The following is a 16,554-nucleotide window of genomic DNA, read 5'->3' as shown; positions in this document are numbered from 1 at the left end:
CCTTAAATACAACTTAAGCCATAAACTTTATAGATCCCCTCAGCCCAGCTAACAGTCCATAATTTCTATTTATTTTGATGACCCACGTATCATTTAAACAGACTTCTCACTTGTTCTCTTCCTCTTGATGTAAACTTCACCAACTTCTCAAATTAGTTTCTGTGAAATTGAATGAAGGAAGCCTCATTTAAAATGGAGTCAGAGGGGCGCCTGGGTGGCGCAGTCGGTTAAGCGTCCGACTTCAGCCAGGTCACGATCTCGCGGTCCGTGAGTTCGAGCCCTGCGTCAGGCTCTGGGCTGATGGCTCAGAGCCTGGAGCCTGTTTCCGATTCTGTGTCTCCATCTCTCTCTGCCCCTCCCCCGTTCATGCTCTGTCTCTCTCTGTCCCAAAAATAAATAAGCGTTGAAAAAAAAATTTAAAAAAAATAATAAAATAAAATGGAGTCAGAGGGCACCTGCATGGCTCAGTCGGTTGAACATCCCACTCTTGATTTTGACTCAGGTCATGATCTCCCGGTCGTGAGATGGAGCCCCATGTCGGACTCTGTGCTGAATATGGAACCTGCTTGAGATCCTCTCTCTCTCCTGCCCGTTTCCCCCTTGCGCTCTCTCTCAGAAAAAATAAATTGAAAAAAAATTTTTTTTTAATTTTTAATGGAGTCAGGAGGCCAGAAGAGGGAGCTCTCATGCCTTACCACCACTCAATTGCAGACCACAGTACGTCAGGAAGAGATACACCATGCATTCCCTACAGGAAGAAGTCTATTTTACTATTCCAGCAGAAGGAAGGGAGAACGTCTCCTTACTCTGCAACAAGCTTGGCCAATAGGATAATACCACAACTCAACCAGTGAGAAACCATCACCACCCTGAACTCTCACCTTTCTATCAAAGCAGCCCCTACCAGCTTCTTCCTTTTATCTATGTCCCTCTCCTTTGATCTCCCATATTGCCCTTGGTTTGCCATAGCTTATTATGTCTCAAATTGCAATTCCTGTGTTATTACCAAATAAGCCCATTTTGCTGGTAAAATAACCGGCTGTTTTAAGGTCAAACAGTTACTGTTTCTTGATTTGATGCAGTTACAAACTTTTCTTAACTGTGGACTTACAGCAGGCAACAAGGCAGGAATTGCTTAAGATTTCTTCTGTTTGAGAACATTTTGTATCAGGTATCTGGCTGGATACTTTGAGAGATACAAACATAGTGCATGGTCCTGGAGTCTAGCAGGGTTTTGAAGGAGAGGATTTTGGCATAATCCTACAGTGGCATTCCCAGAGCAAACCCCAGAGATGTGCTGAATTCTGCATTTCTATATTTAATTACTTCTGCATTTGCATAATAGGTGTGCTGCACCATTACTGACCCAGCCAAATTCTTCCAGTTGCTTAAAGTGTTTTTCCTTTTATATCGGTCTGTGTGTTTGCAAAGTAATATCTGGATTCTCCAAAGCACTTGTGGGTCATTTGTTAAGAAATTTCTTAAGCACCTAATTCGACTGGAATGCAGTAACTGCTATAGAAAATTTAAAGGAGGGGGGGCGCCTGGGTGGCGCAGTCGGTTGAGCGTCCGACTTCAGCCAGGTCACGATCTCGCGGTCCGTGAGTTCGAGCCCCGCGTCGGGCTCTGGGCTGATGGCTCGGAGCCTGGAGCCTGTTTCCGATTCTGTGTCTCCCTCTCTCTCTGTCCCTCCCCCGTTCATGCTCTGTCTCTCTCTGTCCCAAAAAATAAATAAAAAACGTTGAAAAAAAATTTAAAAAAAAAGAAAATTTAAAGGAGGGAAAAGAAGCCTTCCCAAATGAAGTTTCCAAAAACTTGGGAAGGGAGTTTATAACAAAACCTGTAGTTATGCGGTATCACTTATTTTTAAACATTTTTTCATAAATTTTTAAAATCTATAATTCACGTAAAAATGTGGAAATAAAATGTGGGTCTATAGCAATTACCCTCCTTCCAGCAAGATTCTGAATTTTCCTTTGCTCGGATCCCCCTTTAAAGGTAGCCCTTCTGGTAGTGGAACGTCCGCCCCACCAGACCCTGACCCCTGGGAGGTACAGACTGACGCTGCCCGCCAGGGACACCTCCCTACGTCCCCGAACTTCGACCCGGGTCCACCAGGAAGCGTGAGCCCGAGGAGACGGGAGAGCCATCCGCACTTGTGGTTTTCTCGCGGTTACCTCGGCAGCGCTCTTCGCGATGTGAAAGCTGGAGCTTTTGAAGAGCCCCACCACCTTCACCTGCAGCGGCTGCTCGGGCGGTGACTTCGAGCAGTATGCGGCCGGCCTCGGCCCGCGCTGCAGCTGGCTAGCCATGGCGGCGCTGGGGGACTGCTCCGAGCACAAACACTGCGCGTCGCCAGGGCAACCGTGCGGCCCCGCCCCCGTCGCCTGCTGGGAGGAAGGACGCGAGGGGGAGGGCGGCGACGGGCGGGTCTTTTCTCAACTTTGCGCCTGTTGCTGCTGAGCCGGGCGAGAGGCGAGAGGGCTCGCGGGCGGCTGAGGCCAGGGGCGGAGTTTCCGCGCGAAGGGACGGAGAACTCCGTGTCCCGTGTGCCTCCACTCGGCTGGCCGCCCGCCCGAACTCCTCTCTGGTATCCCCCCTCAGGGACCTCGCGCGCGGCCCTCGCCTCCCGGCAGCGCCCAACTTCGCAGCAGATCGCTTTTCCGGGTGGGTTGGCAGCCAGTGGGGCGGTTGCCCGGGTAACGCGGATTCGGACCCGGGCCCAGGGCCTGCGCGGCGCGGGCTGGGAGGCCGCGGCCTTCGAGGGCGCGCGGGGCGGAGCCGACCACCTGTGCGCGCCGCCCCGGGAGGAGGTGCCGCCCGCTCGCCCCCGCCCCCGCCGCGGCCGTCGCCAGGGAGGCAGCGCCGTCCCGCGCCCCCGGACCGCTCGCCATGAAGCCCAACTTCTCTCTGCGACTGAGGATCTTTAACCTCAATTGTTGGTGAGAGCGCCCGCGGGGTGGGCCTGGGGCCACAGCTGCATTCGCACCCACAGTCTGAGGGAGGAGGCCTTCCTCACATCCGGGCCACGGCTCCACCGTGCCGTAAGGTGTCCGGGTCCGGGGGGGCATCCGCATCTCCAGGCCCGCACCTGGTCCCAGCTCCGGTGGTGCACGGAGAAGCGGAGCGCCTCCAGCCGTCACCTCCCCCCACCCTTCTCGTCCTCAGGGGCATTCCCTACCTGAGCAAGCACCGGGGTGACCGCGTGAAGCGCCTGGGAGACTTTCTAAACATGGAAAGCTTCGACCTAGCTCTCCTGGAAGAGGTGGGCAGGGCAGAACTGGTGTGGAACCCTGGCTGGGACGGGGGCGGCTGGGGGCGCAGGAGAGGACTTTTCCCCGGGGTGGGGGAGGGGGGGGGAGACAGGCAGGCATCCTCACCCCTTCCCTCAGGTGTGGAGTGAGCAGGACTTCCAGTACCTGAGACAGAAGCTGTTGCCTACCTACCCTGCCGCACACTACTTCAGGAGGTGAGAAACCTTCCTGTCTGGAAGTCTGTTCTCAGACCTGGAAGCTCTTGGCCCTGCCAGCCCCTCCCTATCCCACCTGCACCCTCCTCCGACTTCCCGAGTCCTCTCCTCTGTGTGGGTGCAGGGCTAGGTGGAACCAGGAAGATCCTATCTCTTCAGCCCATCCCAGCCTTACCAAGTCACACTCCATTGTATCACCCCACAAAGGCTGTTGCTTTGAGATTTCCTCTGGTGCTGATCTCAGCAACAGAGTGAGGAAAAAGTAGCTGATACAAGCTGGGTGACCAGGGAGAAGAGAGCTGGGTATTTCTCTTCCTGCTTTTCTGGCTGTTAACCAGAACTTGGTTTACAGTGGCGTCATTGGCAGTGGCCTCTGCGTCTTCTCCAAACATCCAATTCAGGAATTCACCCAGCACGTCTACACCCTCAATGGGTACCCCTACATGGTAAGCCTTAGATTTCTTCCACCACCCTCTCCCACCCCCCAGTACCACACGGTAAAGGAGGCAGCCTTTCTTGGGCTGCAGGAACGGGCAGAAGGAGGGTGGCAGTGCCCTGAGTTCTAGCTCCCTCCTGCCTGCAGATCCATCATGGAGACTGGTTCTGTGGGAAGGCTGTGGGTCTGCTGGTGCTTCATCTAAGTGGATTGGTACTCAATGCCTACGTGACCCATGTGAGTGAAGCTGGCGGGGCTGGGACAGGTGGCCTGGTCCTGGGAGGGAGAGATGGGACTCCTCTGGTTGGGCTTCCTGGGGGTGAGGTGTGGGGGCAGGATCTCCTAAGGTCAGTAGGCAAGGTTTGCCCATCTTTTAACCAAGTATCATGCCAAGTAACAGACACCAGCATGATTCAGACCTGTCTTTGGGACCCCCTGTCTCAACTGCTATAATCTGACCTATCTTGCTCAGCTCCATGCCGAGTACAATCGACAGAAGGACATCTACCTAGCACATCGTGTGGCCCAAGCTTGGGAACTGGCCCAGTTCATCCAGTGTGTGAGCCTGGGCTTGACAGGGGAAGTGGGATGGGGTCACGGGTTGAGGGGTGGCCAGGGCCCCACTTCTAGGTGGGCACAGCTGGTCAGGAGAGAACTCCTGCCTCACCAACCTGGTTCCCCCAGCCACACATCCAAGAAGGCCGATGTGGTTCTATTGTGTGGGGACCTTAACTTGCACCCGAAGGACCTGGGCTGCCGCCTGCTGAAGGAGTGGACAGGGCTGCATGATGCCTACCTTGAGACCCGGGACTTCAAGGTGAGGACCTGCCTGATAATTTCCATGTCTACACCCCCAGCTTCTCTCCTCCTCCTCCCCTGTGTCCTAGCATGAACCACTTATTCGCCTAGGGCTCTGAAGAAGGCTGTACGATGGTACCTGAGAACTGCTACGTTAATCAGAGGGAGTTACAGCCATTTCCCTTTGGCATCCGCATTGACTATGTGCTATATAAGGTCAGGCCTCTCCCATCAATGTGTCTTCACCCACTGTGTCTCTGTCTTTCACCAGCTTGTGCTAATCTTTTGTCCATCTGGTCTAGTCGTAGATTACTGATGGCTTGAGAATGGAAAGAGGGCCTCAAATATGTTTCTCTCTGGCCCTTACTTTTCCTAGGCAGTTTCTGGGTTCTACATCTCCTGTAAGACTCTGAGAACCACTACTGGCCGTGATCCTCACAGTGGCACCCCCCTCTCTGATCATGAGGCCCTGATGGCTACTCTCTGTGTGAGACACAGCCCCCCCCAGCACACCCCCAGCCCTACTCACGGTAAGACACCCCCACCCTCTCCCCAGGTCCCTCCCCACCATAAGGCGGCTCCTCCACTCTGACCCTCTCTCTCCTGCCCCACTACCCTGCCTTGTTTTAGGACCAGCAGAAAGGTCGCGGTTGATCAGTGTGTTAAAGGAGGCCTGGGCAGAGCTGGACCTTGGCATGGCTCAAGCTCGCTGGTGGGCCACCTTCGCCGGCTACGTGATTGGTCTAGGGCTGCTCCTTCTGGCATTGCTGTGTGCTCTGGCAGCCGGGGGAGGGGTCAGGGAGGTTGCCATAATGCTCTGGACTCCCAGTGTAGGACTGCTGTTGGGGGCAGGTGCAGTCTACCTCTTCCACGTGCAGGAGGCCAAGGGCTTATCTAGGGCCCGGGCTGAGCTCCAGCATATGCTGGGAAGGGCAAGGGAGGCCCACGACCTGGACCCAGAGTCTCAGGCAGCCCTGTTCCTGGGACAGCAGGAGGGGGACAGATCTGAGGAACAATAAAGCTTGACACTTTTGTGGCTCTGTGTTTTTGTTGTAGAAGCAGTGATTGGGGTCAAGGGTCGGTCAGTGTGACTATCATAATATAAACTGTCAGGCTCCTATACATCTGCCCTGCCTGCATCTCACCTGCAGGCAGCCTTAGGCCTGTGTGTGACAGGAACATTTTTACTGTAAACAATGAGGCCCCTCCCAGGCAGCCCAGATGAACAGGGTGGCATAGTCCTCGGGTGAGGTGGTCTTCCTCATAGGGAAGAGGGCAGGCAGCCCCCCACCCCCACCCCCCACTTCTAGCCCTGGGCCCCCGGCTCCGAGGCCAGCTCACTGAGCCTGCATTCCTCCTGGAAGCGGATAAGTGCATCTCGCTGGTTCACCACATCCAGCAGCTTCCTCAGGACCTGGTCCTCAGCCTGCCGGTCAGCAGGGGTCTTCAGGAATTCTGAAGAAGAAGACAAAGCTTAGAGAACAGGGAACCGGACAGGGAGGCAGGAAAGGCACAACCTAATACTGGCCTATGTGACTTCCACAACTAGGTAGGGTAAGTTTCCTCATCTGTAAAATGAGGAAGAGCACTGTAAAAAAAAACAACAGTGGTTTTCTAGCCTTGTTTAGTAGTAGCACCATTTTTATTTTAGTTTAGATTGATTGGTTTGTATATATACATATATATGATACATATGTATACATGTAATATGTAATTATATATATGTGCGTGTACACATATACATATGTATGTATGTACATATGTAATTTCCATACTCAACGTGGGGTTCAAACTCATGACCTCGAGATCAAGAGTTGCACGTTCTTCCACCTGAGGCAGCCAGGCACCCCAGCAGCAGCACCATTTTTAAAAGCAATCTTACATAAAAGCCTAATTGTGCAGCCCTGATTGAACTGAAGGCAGAGTAGGGGCTTGAAGCCCCATTCTCTGGCTTCCTCCTGAAATGTTTCAGAGGCACTCAGACTAGAGGACCACATTGCTTGATCAGTGTCTGAGGTCACAAGGCTGCAAACACCAGCCTCATGATGTCCGCCTCTCTCTACACCCCACCTACCTTCCCGGTTCATGTAGCCTCGTAGCTCCTGGTCCAGCTGCCACTGTTGGTCCTCAAGTTTCAGCTCCTGCACCCTGTGGAGGGCAGAGATTGAAGAGGCACGGCTGTCCCAGGTGCCCAAGTTGCTGGCTGGGGTCTGGCTACTGCCACTGTCCCCACCCCCTTCCCCTTACGTGATCATGAGCTCAGCCTCCTCCGCCACTAGGCTGTTTTTCTTCTCAACGAGCTGTAGCAGCTGTTCTAGCCACAGTGTCTTTTGCTGTTCTGGGGATGCTGATGGGAAGGAAGAGTGGGGGGTGGTGGTCAGGCAGTCCCTAACCAGGGTCACAGGTGTCAGGGGCATGAGGAGTGGAGTCTGCTGGAAGCAGGGCCTGGTGGTGTGAGGGACTGCTGGGGCTGAATGCACGGCTAGGAGGCAGAGGGGTGTCCCAGCTTGTTCTTCCTATCTTTACTCACTGCTCTGGCTTCTCAAGGCCAGCTCCAGCTTCATGCCTTCAGCTTCCAGCTCCCTTAGAGCGGTCTCAATTTCATTTAGTCGCCGCTGGACAGCCTGAGGGGTGCAAGACAGGAGGCCCAGGAGTCTTTGGATTGTTCAAGAAAGAGCACCGGAGAAAGTCTGATCCCACGTCAGAACTCTGACCCTATCAGAAATTCTGCAAACCCCTAGACCCCTCACCTGGGCCTTGCAGAACCGCTTCATCTCTTCCTCCCTAGCACGGCGCAGCAGGGTCCGACGCCATGTTGGGTACTTGCTCATGGTGCCTGAGTTCTTGGCCAAGATCTTCAGAGCCTATGGCAGGGTCAGGCCGGTCAGGGGTAGGGCCTGGCCCCACTGTTGGATAGGGGCTGGGGAAGCTTTGTTTGGAAGGGACCAAAGCTTCCTGAGCTGGAGGTAAGTAGGGTAAGTTCTGGTAGAAAAGATAAGAGGCTTAGAGACTGGAGTCACACTGGGTGAGAAGACATTCTGAGAAACTGGCTCAAAAGAGGGGGCATTCTATAGGTTTTTCCTGTGGTGGGCTGTGGGGCATATTTGGTGGATGTGTGCTGGCTTCAGTGGAATAGGTGGCCAGGTTCCTCCTACTCACCTGCTCTGTGTCTGAGTCCAAAGTCACAGTTTCCTCTTCCTCTGTTTCTTCCTCACTGGAGGAGGGACTCTGTTCCTCCTCTTCCTCCATAGCCACAGGAACTGAACAGAGTAGACATGGTGTAGGCCCCACACCTCCCTTTCGATTCCCCAGCATTCCCCTTTCAGGAATCCCAGTACCACCCATGGCATCCCCACCCTGGGTGTGCGTGTCTGGGCAAAGCAGTCACCTTGAGGGCTCTGGACTGGCATTCCCCAGCCTACGAAGCTGCCTTCCAGGGCCTGGCGGGCCACGGCAAGGCAGGTGCGGGGAGGCTTGGGTGGGGGCTCCAGTTCCGGGTCAGGGGTGAGATTAAGGGAGGACAGCTGCTGGCGTTCCGGGCTGGAGAGGCGGATCCGCTGACGGGTAGGCCGGCTGGTGCTTGGGACAGGACTGGTCCCCTCCTGGGGGGTGACAGAAGCTGAGGGCCCTGATGGCATGCTGTTTTCATCAGGTGTGGGGAGGTCCTGGAAAAGCCACCGTGTAGTCTGGTCAGTGATCTGCCCATTGTGGAGTTTTGAGGCTGCCCCTTTAGATAAATGTGGGTTCTGGCATTCATTCACTTATGCCATTTACTGCAGCGGGTCAGGCAGTGTTCTAAACATTTCAGATAAATCAATAAGTAAAATAAAAAACCCTACCTTCATGGAGCTTTTTTTCTGGAGAACATCCAGTTACCCCCAGCAAAGTTAGCTGGGGCTTAGATCCCTTTACTGTTTCCCACACTCCCAACAGTTTCACAGCTTTTACCTGATTCTCAGGGCCTTGGTCACTGCCATCCTCTTTGTGGCCTGTCTGGGGCAGGTGCTGGAGGCAGTAGAAATGTCCTGGGAAGGGTGGAGGAGGGGAGAAGACATAAGATGTAGGCAGCCCAATGCCCAGATACTCAGTTTATCAGGGAAGGCGGGGGTGGCAGGACTCTGGATTTGCAGGTGAATTTCTGCTGGTGTCCTGGTTCCTTAGAACCCCACATTTAGAGATTTGGAGGGGACAGAGGAGACCTTAAACCCAGGGGAACTCAAGTGCCATCTTGAGCCTGTTGCCACCTCATGCCCAGTACCCTACTTCCCCTGCAGTTTCAAGATCCTTGCCCTCAGGCAGGGACAGGCCCAAAGTGTCTGTGGAGATCTCCCACGCCAACTTACCATCTCCTGGGTGCTGCTCATAGCCCCCTGGCCACAGTGTGGCCTCACAGGTATGGCAGCGGAAGCAGCTCCGATGAAAGAAACGGCCGTCAGCACAGAGGCGTTCCAGGATGTAGAGGTGTTCCCCACAAAGTGCACACAAGTCCCCAGCACCAGCCTGCACCGAACCCCAGACCACAGGGTCAGCTGGAGTTGAGGCCAGCAGCAAAGATCTTCCCGATCCTTGAAACACCCCTCCTTGCCCTCCCCAGGCCTCTGCCTGCAGACAGGGCCCCCTTTCTCACCTCTTGGTGTTGGGGTGGGGGTGTCAGGGGTACACCAGCCTCTGGGACAGGTGGCTCCTCAGTACTTGGGGTCTTAGCATCTACCTAAGGAGGTAAGTGTTCGGGCAGGGAGGTAGAGGGGCTGGAGAGTGGCTGTATGCAGAGAATAGAAAGGGCTGGAAAAGAAGCAAGACAGGAAGGGAACCCAGATGTGGGGGGGGAGGTGGGGGTGGGTTACAGGGCATGGGGTAGGGAGCAAGACATGGGGGGACAGAACATAGGACAGGACCCAGGGAATACAGCAGGGGACTGTCTAGCCCCTACATGCATTTACCTCCAGGCGCGGCTTCTTGCCACCAGTATCCTCCCCATTTTCCTGCAACAAGTCCTACACTCTAAGCATGGGAGCTCTGAGCCCCCAGCCCTCCCCCGATTCTGAACGTCCTCCCATCACCCCAAGGATTCCCACTAGCAACGCGCTGCCCAGCTGCAACCCTGCCCAGACTCCCCACCTGGGCACGGGTCCGCTGCAGGGTCCTGTGCAGTTTGCCAAGGAATAGCACAGCACTGGAAGTCCCCAGAGAGCTTTGAGTGACAGAGCCTGTCAGCACGGATGGGAAACCAAAACTGGACCTCCGGAACAGACCGTTACAGTCCAGTCCAGGGTATGTCTCCCAGCTGTCCCTCGGAGGGTGCCTTCCCCACCTCCTTCCCACCCACCTACCCTCCAGGCTACCTGGGTTGTGGGGCATGCTCTTGAAGGCACTGTGGAAGTGGCTGAGGTAGGCGATGAGGCCCAGCGGGTCGCTCCCTGTCACCACTGCCTTTGCGGACAGCACGGGCGTGATGCCCAGCTCATGTTCTGCCATCCTCAGTGCCCAAGCAGTTGCTTCCAGGGCCTCCAACCCCTGCAGCTCTGAGGGCTCCCTGTGGGATGTCGGGGAGAAAAGCCAATGGGAGACCAGAACCTGACCCCATCGAAGCGGGAGAGGATGGGGAGAGGGCAGCAGGCAGGGGCTGGTGGGGTGTAAAGGGAGCATAGGGCATGGGGGGGATGATTCTCTTCTGTACACACCCCCTCCCGCTCCCCACCCGCCCAGTGACGGCTTTCTGGCCTGGGTGGGGGGGGTGCTCCACCACTCACAAACCTCCCCTACTGAATGCACTGGACTCTCACGAGACTCAGGCAGGGAAGTGACGTGAGCAGAAGGACTACCAGAAAGTGGCGGTCCTGGGACTCAACTGCGTAACTCCTACACAGTGGTCTCCCCACCAGTCCACACTGCCTGAGGTGGAAGGAGGAACAGAGGCATGAAAGAGGGATGGACTGCCAGGGACCCCTGAGCCCAATTTGCAACTCACAGCAGGCCGGGCCGCAGCCGGTGCACCAGGGCACACAGAGCCAGCCCGTCAGCCCAGGAGGAAGACAAGTCGGTGACATGGACACCTGGGTACCCAGCCGTCTGCTCCTGGCACCAGCGTAGCAATTCCTCCTGGGTGCCTGTCGACCCTGAGAGAGGAGGCTGTGCTGTGCTGAAGGGCCCTGGCTCAAAGGCAACCCGGGTGATGGGCACAGGGGTCAGTATGGGAGGTGGAGGCAGGACCCACCCCTGCAGGGGTACCAACTTAGTGCTCACTGAGCATCACTGTTTTCCTCCCAATTTTCTCTTCTTAGAATAAAGTGATGAATTAGGTGCAACCACTGCTAAGCACAGAGGGCAGGAGGCTACAAACTGGGGGACATGGGGGGGTCCAGAGACTCAAAGGGAGGGCAGGTCTGGGTCTGCAGGGCTGGAAGGGCAGCACGGCTGCCATCAGCCACTCTGGCTGTCGGGGCGGTAGCAGTTGCTGAAATACTGATATCGTGCACACAGACTGGCAAGCGGTTACTGCTCGGTGCCCTGCTGCCTCTCCAGTCTGCAGGAGGCCCCCAGACGTCCCCACCATCGGCCGTGTCCCAGTGCTCTGCTCCCAGCCTAAGGCTGCAAACTGTGCTGATGGCTGGTGCTTGCACCACACTGGGTGGTCAATATTTGGGACACTGCCTCCGGAGGAGAGCTTGCTCACCTGTGGCTGGCTTTCCTCCATCTATCTTGTCACTCTTCCTCCTCACAGGCTCCTTGGCCAGCACGTCATACAGGTCTCGTACCTAAGGCAGCCCCTTTCAGGTCTCAAGGCAGGCTGACAGTCTGCCTCAGCCCAGTGGGGAGGGGCCTGCTTGGGGTAGGGCTCACCCACAGGGGCAGTGACAGGGCAGGCCTGGAGTCTGGTAGGTACCAGGGGGTCTGACCTGATTGGGAGTCACGGCCCGGAGGTTCAGGTTGGGGTAGCGGGTGGCTGGGTCCAGCCCATACTGGGCCACGTTGCGGTGCATGTTGTCTGGGGACGTCTGTGAGAGGAGCTGGTACAAGCTCTCCCTGGGGGAGTAAGTGCAAAGGCAAGGGCACAAGTGGGAGCACGAATCAGCACCCATCTCTCAAGAACTACCAGGCCTTTCTTTATCCTCTTGCCCGTGCCCCCCACCCTATTCGCCCAGCACCCCCACCCTCTTCCTGATCCTAGTCCTATTTCTACCCCTGCCCTTCCCACCCCCCAACTCAGGCCTCACCGCTCTGCCAACACTTCTAGGGGCCCAGCACCCTCTGCCCACCGCTTCACCATCCAGGCGGCATCAAAGGCTGCCAAAAAGCCCCGAGCCACTCCAGTGCCCAGGGGCCAGAAGGGCTGCAGGGTCAGAAAGAAAGGAAATGGTTCGGTGAGAGTCCGCTAGGAGTCCCAAGCCCAGGTGCCCCCAAAATCATAGCTGAGGGGACCACACATCACACCAAGCAGCCCTCGCTCCTCACCACAAAGAGCAAACCTTTTTTTACCCCCTCCTTCCCAGGAGGCAACCTTCCTCTCCCAACCATGGAGCCCCTGTGCCTCCTTACAAGGAGTGGCTGTTTCTGGAAGTCCCTCCTCCTCCCCCAATCAGGGAGCCCTGACCTCCTCACCTCCACCAGGCAGTCCCCCACCAGCCCCAGCAACACGCGGGCACCGTGCTTCTCCTGCACTCGAGCAGAACTCTCTGCCCGCATCATGCTTGTGAAGTCAAAGGCAGAGATGTCAGGCCACCCGTGGGCGTCCTTGGCAAACTCCAGCTTCCCGAGCTTGCCATTGGTGGCGAAGTCAGCAGCTGCCCGGACAAAGTGCTGCAGAGCCTCGGGCACCACATTGGCACTGCCCAGCAGGCGGTCGGTGTCTGGCCAGTCCTACAGGACAGATCAGAACCAGCAGGGTCAACTGGGCAGCCCATCCCCTTGGGCGGAGAAGGTGCACATACGGAGGCCCTAAGACAGTGCTTCCTCAGACTATATAGCAGCTGAAGACTGAGCTGGACCAGAATGCGAACATCCTGCCTCCCATCCTCCAGCCCCTTCCTCAGCACTCACCCTGCTAGGGGGCTCCCAAGCCCCACCCTGCCCTCAAGGCCTCGTACCATTACTGTTATCGTGCACTTGCTTTGGACTGAGTTCTGAACTTCTCAGGCTGTTTCCCCATCATTTAGAGATGACATACCTAACTTCTCAAGGTACTTATGAGAATTTAGGCGAGAAAATCCATATAAAATTCTCAACACAGTACCTAGCACATAGTAGGTTTTCAACTAGTTCATTCAGCAAATAGTCAGTCACTGAGTGCTGACTACACACCAGGCACCCTTCAAAGCCCTAGGAATCATCAGCAAACAAAAAGGACAAAGAGACAAAACCCCTGCCCTCATGGAGTTTACACATGTAGTTCCATGACTGGTACAGGGGATGGGAATAGGATTCAGGTTGCCATGGAAATCCCAGGGCAGAAGAGCTCGTTGTGGAGAAAATGTCAGGGCACAGGCAGAAGAGGACAGGCTCCCTCCTCCACACCAGGGGTCAACACTGTGTCCAGGGCTGGCCTCTACCTCTCAGGGCCCACTGCCCAGACCCTCCCTGCCAGGGCCCGGGCCCCACCTGACGCAGCACCCCCAGCCGCAGCAGGCACTGCTTCTTGGCTGTCATCACAAAATAGTGGGTGTCATCCTTGTAGTACACAATGTTCTCCAGATCAATGCCTGTGGGTTGGGTGGGGGGGAGGACAAAACAAAGGGAGGTGTGTCTCCTTATCCTGTGTCACCTCTCCAAACACCTCAGCCATGCTTGACCTCTGAGAGCTGGGATCACAGCTTAGACTGCAGTGGGTGTCCCCTGCACACAGGCCCGTGAGTTCTGGTGGCACGATGGATGAACCATCTGTCCTGGGCCTGGGAGGCCTGAGGACTTGGGAGTAAAGAGAGAAACTTGGACGGGTGGCAGCTAGGAGACCTGCACCATGCTTGCAGATGAGAGCCAGGCTTCTCAAACTGGGGTGTGTACACCCCAGGGAGGCATGGCATTGCAAAGCCAAAGTACATCTAGAGCATCTTCTGGAAGCACCACTTTCATTTTTAATCTATATCATTTTTATGTTAAATCATACATAAAGAGGAGCGCCTGGGTGGCTCAGTCAGTTAAGCATCCGACTCTTGATTTTGGCTCAGGTCATGATCTCACGGTTCGTGAGTCAAAGCCCTGTGTTGGGCTCTGCGCTGACGGCACAGAACCTGCTTGAGATTCTCTCTCTCCCTCTCTGCCCCTCCCCTGCTCATGTTCTTTCTCTCTCAAATAAATAAAACTTTTTTAAAAATTAAAAAAAAAATCATATATAATGAAGCACAAAGCAAAAGCCCATGCATTTGTGAGAGATTTCCGACTTATCACGCTGGATGGCCAAGCGGGGCTATGCCTACTGAATCACCCGGGGCACAGGTCCTTTGCTGCCACGACCACAAAGTTGGAAAGTGTGGGATTACCTGGACTGAGAACAGGGTGGGCAGGGAGAGGAAGGAGCCAGCCCACAGACAGCCAGAGGGAGGGGAGATCTTACAGGGGGAGGTCCCAACCTGTTGCTTTGAGCAGGCTCTGGAAGAAGCTCTGGTTGTAGATCCTGGCCACACCGCTGATCTCGGGCACCTGCGTCTCTTCCACCGTTCGCCCGTTCACAAAGTTGGCCGTGATGCCAATGGCCAGTTTGCCACGCATTTCCCTCACTGTGAAGCCTAGAAGTGGACGCAAGTGGAGGTAGGTGCGTATTGGCAACAGAATGAGCAGTATGATAGCCTAGAAAGGCCCAGGAGGAGCCCAAGATGCTGACTTCTTTGAGGGAAAGGACCACTCACCTTCCGGGACAAATTTACCTCCAGCAGCAGAGATGAGGACATCAAATTCATAGTTGGCCAGTTGGGCTGGGGGGCTGGGCCGGAGCTGGGCACGCCAGCCACAACCTGGGGCAGGAGGTATGAGAGGCACAAAGGTGTGGAAGTCTGAAGGGGCCCCTACATTCCCAGGACAAGCCAGTGAAACAAATGCATAAGGTGCTTTGCAGTTTATGGTTTAGCAAGCAATGACACGCTATCAAATTACACCTTTACAACAATGTGGAAAGTAGCTGAGGAAGGACATATTGTACAGATGTTCAAAATGAGGTTCAGTGTGGTTTGTACACGGCCACACTATAGCAAGGGTGACCCAGTGACTCTCAACCCCATCCTTTTTCTTCCATTGACCAAAATACCCTTGGCAGATGGGAGTCTTGGGAGCAGAGAAATACTTACCCTTTTTGGGAGGGGGCTGGAGGCCAATGAAAGTGACACCCCAATGAATTTCCACCCCCAGGAGTAATGCCACTTTCAACAAAAGCAGCTGAAGCTGTCGGATGCCTGGAAGAAAGAGGAGATTAAGACCAGAGACCCCAGGGCCACACAACCCCACCCTCCCACCCCCCAGCACTAGTGTTCTCCTGGTCAGAGCTGGAAAAGGTCTTGGAGATCACTCAGTTCAACTGCCCATTTTACAGATGAGGAACCTGAGTCCTTCAGGTCACCTGGCTGAAGTGAATCTTGTCCACTCGGCCTCTTGGCTGTCTGTCCCAGCAGCCCCCCACTGTCTCTAGACCCAGGCTCACCCGCCCCTCTAGGACACCACGTGGTGCTCACTGATGTGGTCCAGGGTGCCTGTGCAGAAGCGCCCATAGAACTTCTTGGCGCCGAGTGCTCTCAGGTCATGGATGGTGAAGGGCCAGAGGTGGAGCACGTTGTGGCGAGAGAACTTGGTGCGCTTTTCCACCAGCACCACACGGGCCCCCAGCAGTGCCAGCTCCACAGCAGCCCGCAGCCCACAAGGTCCCGCGCCCACCACCAGGCACTGTGAACACACAAGGCAGTACGGGCATGGCATCCCATCTCCCTCCTCTGACCCCCCCTTCCCCAATTGTCCAAGCCCCTTCCCTGGCAGTGCATATCCACCTTGGTGCTGGCACAAGCCCGGCCCTGCTGGTAGTCAGGCTGGCCCGCTCGCTTGTCCAGCTTGGCCCACAGCGATTTGGCACTCCAGTAGTTGAGCTGGGCCTTGATCTTGTGATATTGGGGTAGCCCCCCACCGGGCTCTATCCCTAGGGCCCCGCAGAGCCCCTGGAAGCTGCTCAGCACATCCTGGCACAGCTGGGCCTGCAGGAAGCTCTCGAAGTGGGCATGTGCTGGGTTGGTGGAGGTGGGTGAGGCCATGAGGCCCCTGACGCTCCCAGGGACCGGAGCAGCTGAACAGAGGCAGGCGGCTGCTGGAGAGAAGGAGGGAAGAGAAGGGGAAGAGGCTGGGGGAAGGACGAAAGGAGAAGGATGGGGAGGAGAAAAAAGCAGGCTGATGTCCTCAGGGGGCTCTGGGTCCACCCCTGATTGGCTCTGCTCCTTTCTCCCAGCCCACTCCCAATCTGCTCCAGAGACAATTGCTATCCTTCCACCCCAAGGATTTCACTCCAAGTGAAATTTGCCAAATTTGGAAATGAGAAATCAGCAGTCTTAGGCACAGCAGGCGGGCGGGAAGACAGGGAATCTTCAGCTCAGCTTTCCTTTCCAGGGAACTCCAATCTCCCCTCCATCTCTGGGGCGCTGGGAGCAGGAATTCTCATCCTGCCTTTATGAGGCCCTGGAAGCTGGGCGTGGGAGAATTTCTCTGACGTGGAGAGGGCAGGCAGCCCAGAGGAAGAGTCCTCCTTGCAGACAGGGACAAACCTAATACAAACCTGGTCCGCTGGGCTCAAGCTGGGACAGGTAGAGTGGCCGAGTGGGTTCGGGGGAGGGGATCATCTCTGAGGACATGTCCCTATTGATGCCACCTAATTTCCCCGGGGGCAGCC

The 16,554-nt window shown here is 55.7% G+C and overlaps 3 protein-coding genes across 12 annotated transcripts in view; 1 reads left to right on the top strand and 2 right to left on the bottom strand.

Annotated features, from left to right (window-relative positions):
* The window catches only part of PPIL6 (peptidylprolyl isomerase like 6), a 33,270-nt gene extending 30,944 nt beyond the window's left edge, over positions 1-2,326 (bottom strand). For both annotated transcript variants that reach the window (XM_047102302.1, XM_047102303.1), the window contains exon 1: positions 2,178-2,326. In XM_047102302.1, coding sequence (XP_046958258.1) covers positions 2,178-2,312 — 135 coding nt within the window. In that variant the 5' untranslated portion in view covers positions 2,313-2,326. The remainder of the gene's footprint in view (positions 1-2,177) is intronic.
* A 530-nt stretch (positions 2,327-2,856) lies between these two features.
* Positions 2,857-5,736, top strand: SMPD2 (sphingomyelin phosphodiesterase 2). 3 transcript variants are annotated; one of them, XM_047102300.1, is made up of 10 exons: positions 2,857-2,942; positions 3,169-3,265; positions 3,393-3,469; positions 3,822-3,915; positions 4,053-4,142; positions 4,378-4,460; positions 4,590-4,722; positions 4,815-4,919; positions 5,080-5,233; positions 5,334-5,736. In XM_047102300.1, the coding sequence occupies exons 1-10, from the start codon at positions 2,893-2,895 to the stop codon at positions 5,720-5,722; spliced, it is 1,272 nt and encodes a 423-aa protein (XP_046958256.1). In that variant the 5' UTR covers positions 2,857-2,892; the 3' UTR covers positions 5,723-5,736. The 3 variants fall into 3 exon arrangements, with proteins under 3 accessions (XP_046958256.1, XP_046958255.1, XP_046958257.1); XM_047102299.1 differs by having other exon boundaries at positions 4,378-4,722; XM_047102301.1 differs by lacking the exons at positions 2,857-2,942; positions 3,393-3,469 and having other exon boundaries at positions 3,179-3,265; positions 4,378-4,722.
* Positions 5,737-5,871: 135 nt separating this feature from the next.
* The window catches only part of MICAL1 (microtubule associated monooxygenase, calponin and LIM domain containing 1), a 12,037-nt gene continuing 1,354 nt past the window's right edge, over positions 5,872-16,554 (bottom strand). Inside the window, exons 2-25 of one of the 7 annotated variants that reach the window (XM_047102293.1) lie at positions 15,668-16,011; positions 15,359-15,566; positions 14,978-15,082; positions 14,543-14,647; positions 14,267-14,422; positions 13,299-13,399; positions 12,303-12,560; positions 11,918-12,033; positions 11,600-11,726; positions 11,377-11,458; positions 10,672-10,852; positions 10,046-10,236; positions 9,822-9,910; positions 9,644-9,697; positions 9,331-9,414; positions 9,047-9,203; positions 8,652-8,728; positions 8,092-8,368; positions 7,863-7,963; positions 7,454-7,567; positions 7,234-7,327; positions 6,951-7,050; positions 6,778-6,851; positions 5,872-6,158 (exon numbers count right to left, since the gene is read on the bottom strand). In XM_047102293.1, the coding sequence (XP_046958249.1) occupies positions 6,010-6,158; positions 6,778-6,851; positions 6,951-7,050; positions 7,234-7,327; positions 7,454-7,567; positions 7,863-7,963; positions 8,092-8,368; positions 8,652-8,728; positions 9,047-9,203; positions 9,331-9,414; positions 9,644-9,697; positions 9,822-9,910; positions 10,046-10,236; positions 10,672-10,852; positions 11,377-11,458; positions 11,600-11,726; positions 11,918-12,033; positions 12,303-12,560; positions 13,299-13,399; positions 14,267-14,422; positions 14,543-14,647; positions 14,978-15,082; positions 15,359-15,566; positions 15,668-15,925 (3,258 nt within the window). In that variant the 5' untranslated portion in view covers positions 15,926-16,011 and the 3' untranslated portion in view covers positions 5,872-6,009. Of the gene's footprint in view, positions 6,159-6,777; positions 6,852-6,950; positions 7,051-7,233; positions 7,328-7,453; positions 7,568-7,862; positions 7,964-8,091; positions 8,369-8,651; positions 8,729-9,046; positions 9,204-9,330; positions 9,415-9,643; positions 9,698-9,821; positions 9,911-10,045; positions 10,237-10,671; positions 10,853-11,376; positions 11,459-11,599; positions 11,727-11,917; positions 12,034-12,302; positions 12,561-13,298; positions 13,400-14,266; positions 14,423-14,542; positions 14,648-14,977; positions 15,083-15,327; positions 15,567-15,667; positions 16,012-16,554 lie in introns of those variants that run through there. The other 6 variants (XM_047102288.1, XM_047102289.1, XM_047102290.1 and 3 more) reach the window with 6 other exon arrangements.

This window comes from Lynx rufus, unplaced genomic scaffold (genome assembly GCF_022079265.1).
Source record: "Lynx rufus isolate CCGP_SWC_20201006 ecotype Redwood Valley unplaced genomic scaffold, mLynRuf1.p SCAF_6, whole genome shotgun sequence".
Classification (NCBI taxonomy): domain Eukaryota; kingdom Metazoa; phylum Chordata; class Mammalia; order Carnivora; family Felidae; genus Lynx; species Lynx rufus.
Note: the sequence above shows the minus strand (reverse complement) of the source record. Positions and strands in the feature narration are given on the sequence as shown.

Bases quoted from the DNA above. Each gene is read 5' to 3' on its own strand.
- SMPD2 (XM_047102299.1), top strand. From the start codon at position 2,893: ATGAAGCCCAACTTCTCTCTGCGACTGAGGATCTTTAACCTCAATTGT. The intron at 3,916-4,052 runs GTAAGCCTTAGA...TCCTGCCTGCAG, and splicing joins TCAATGGGTACCCCTACATG to ATCCATCATGGAGACTGGTT. The intron at 5,234-5,333 runs GTAAGACACCCC...GCCTTGTTTTAG, and splicing joins CACCCCCAGCCCTACTCACG to GACCAGCAGAAAGGTCGCGG.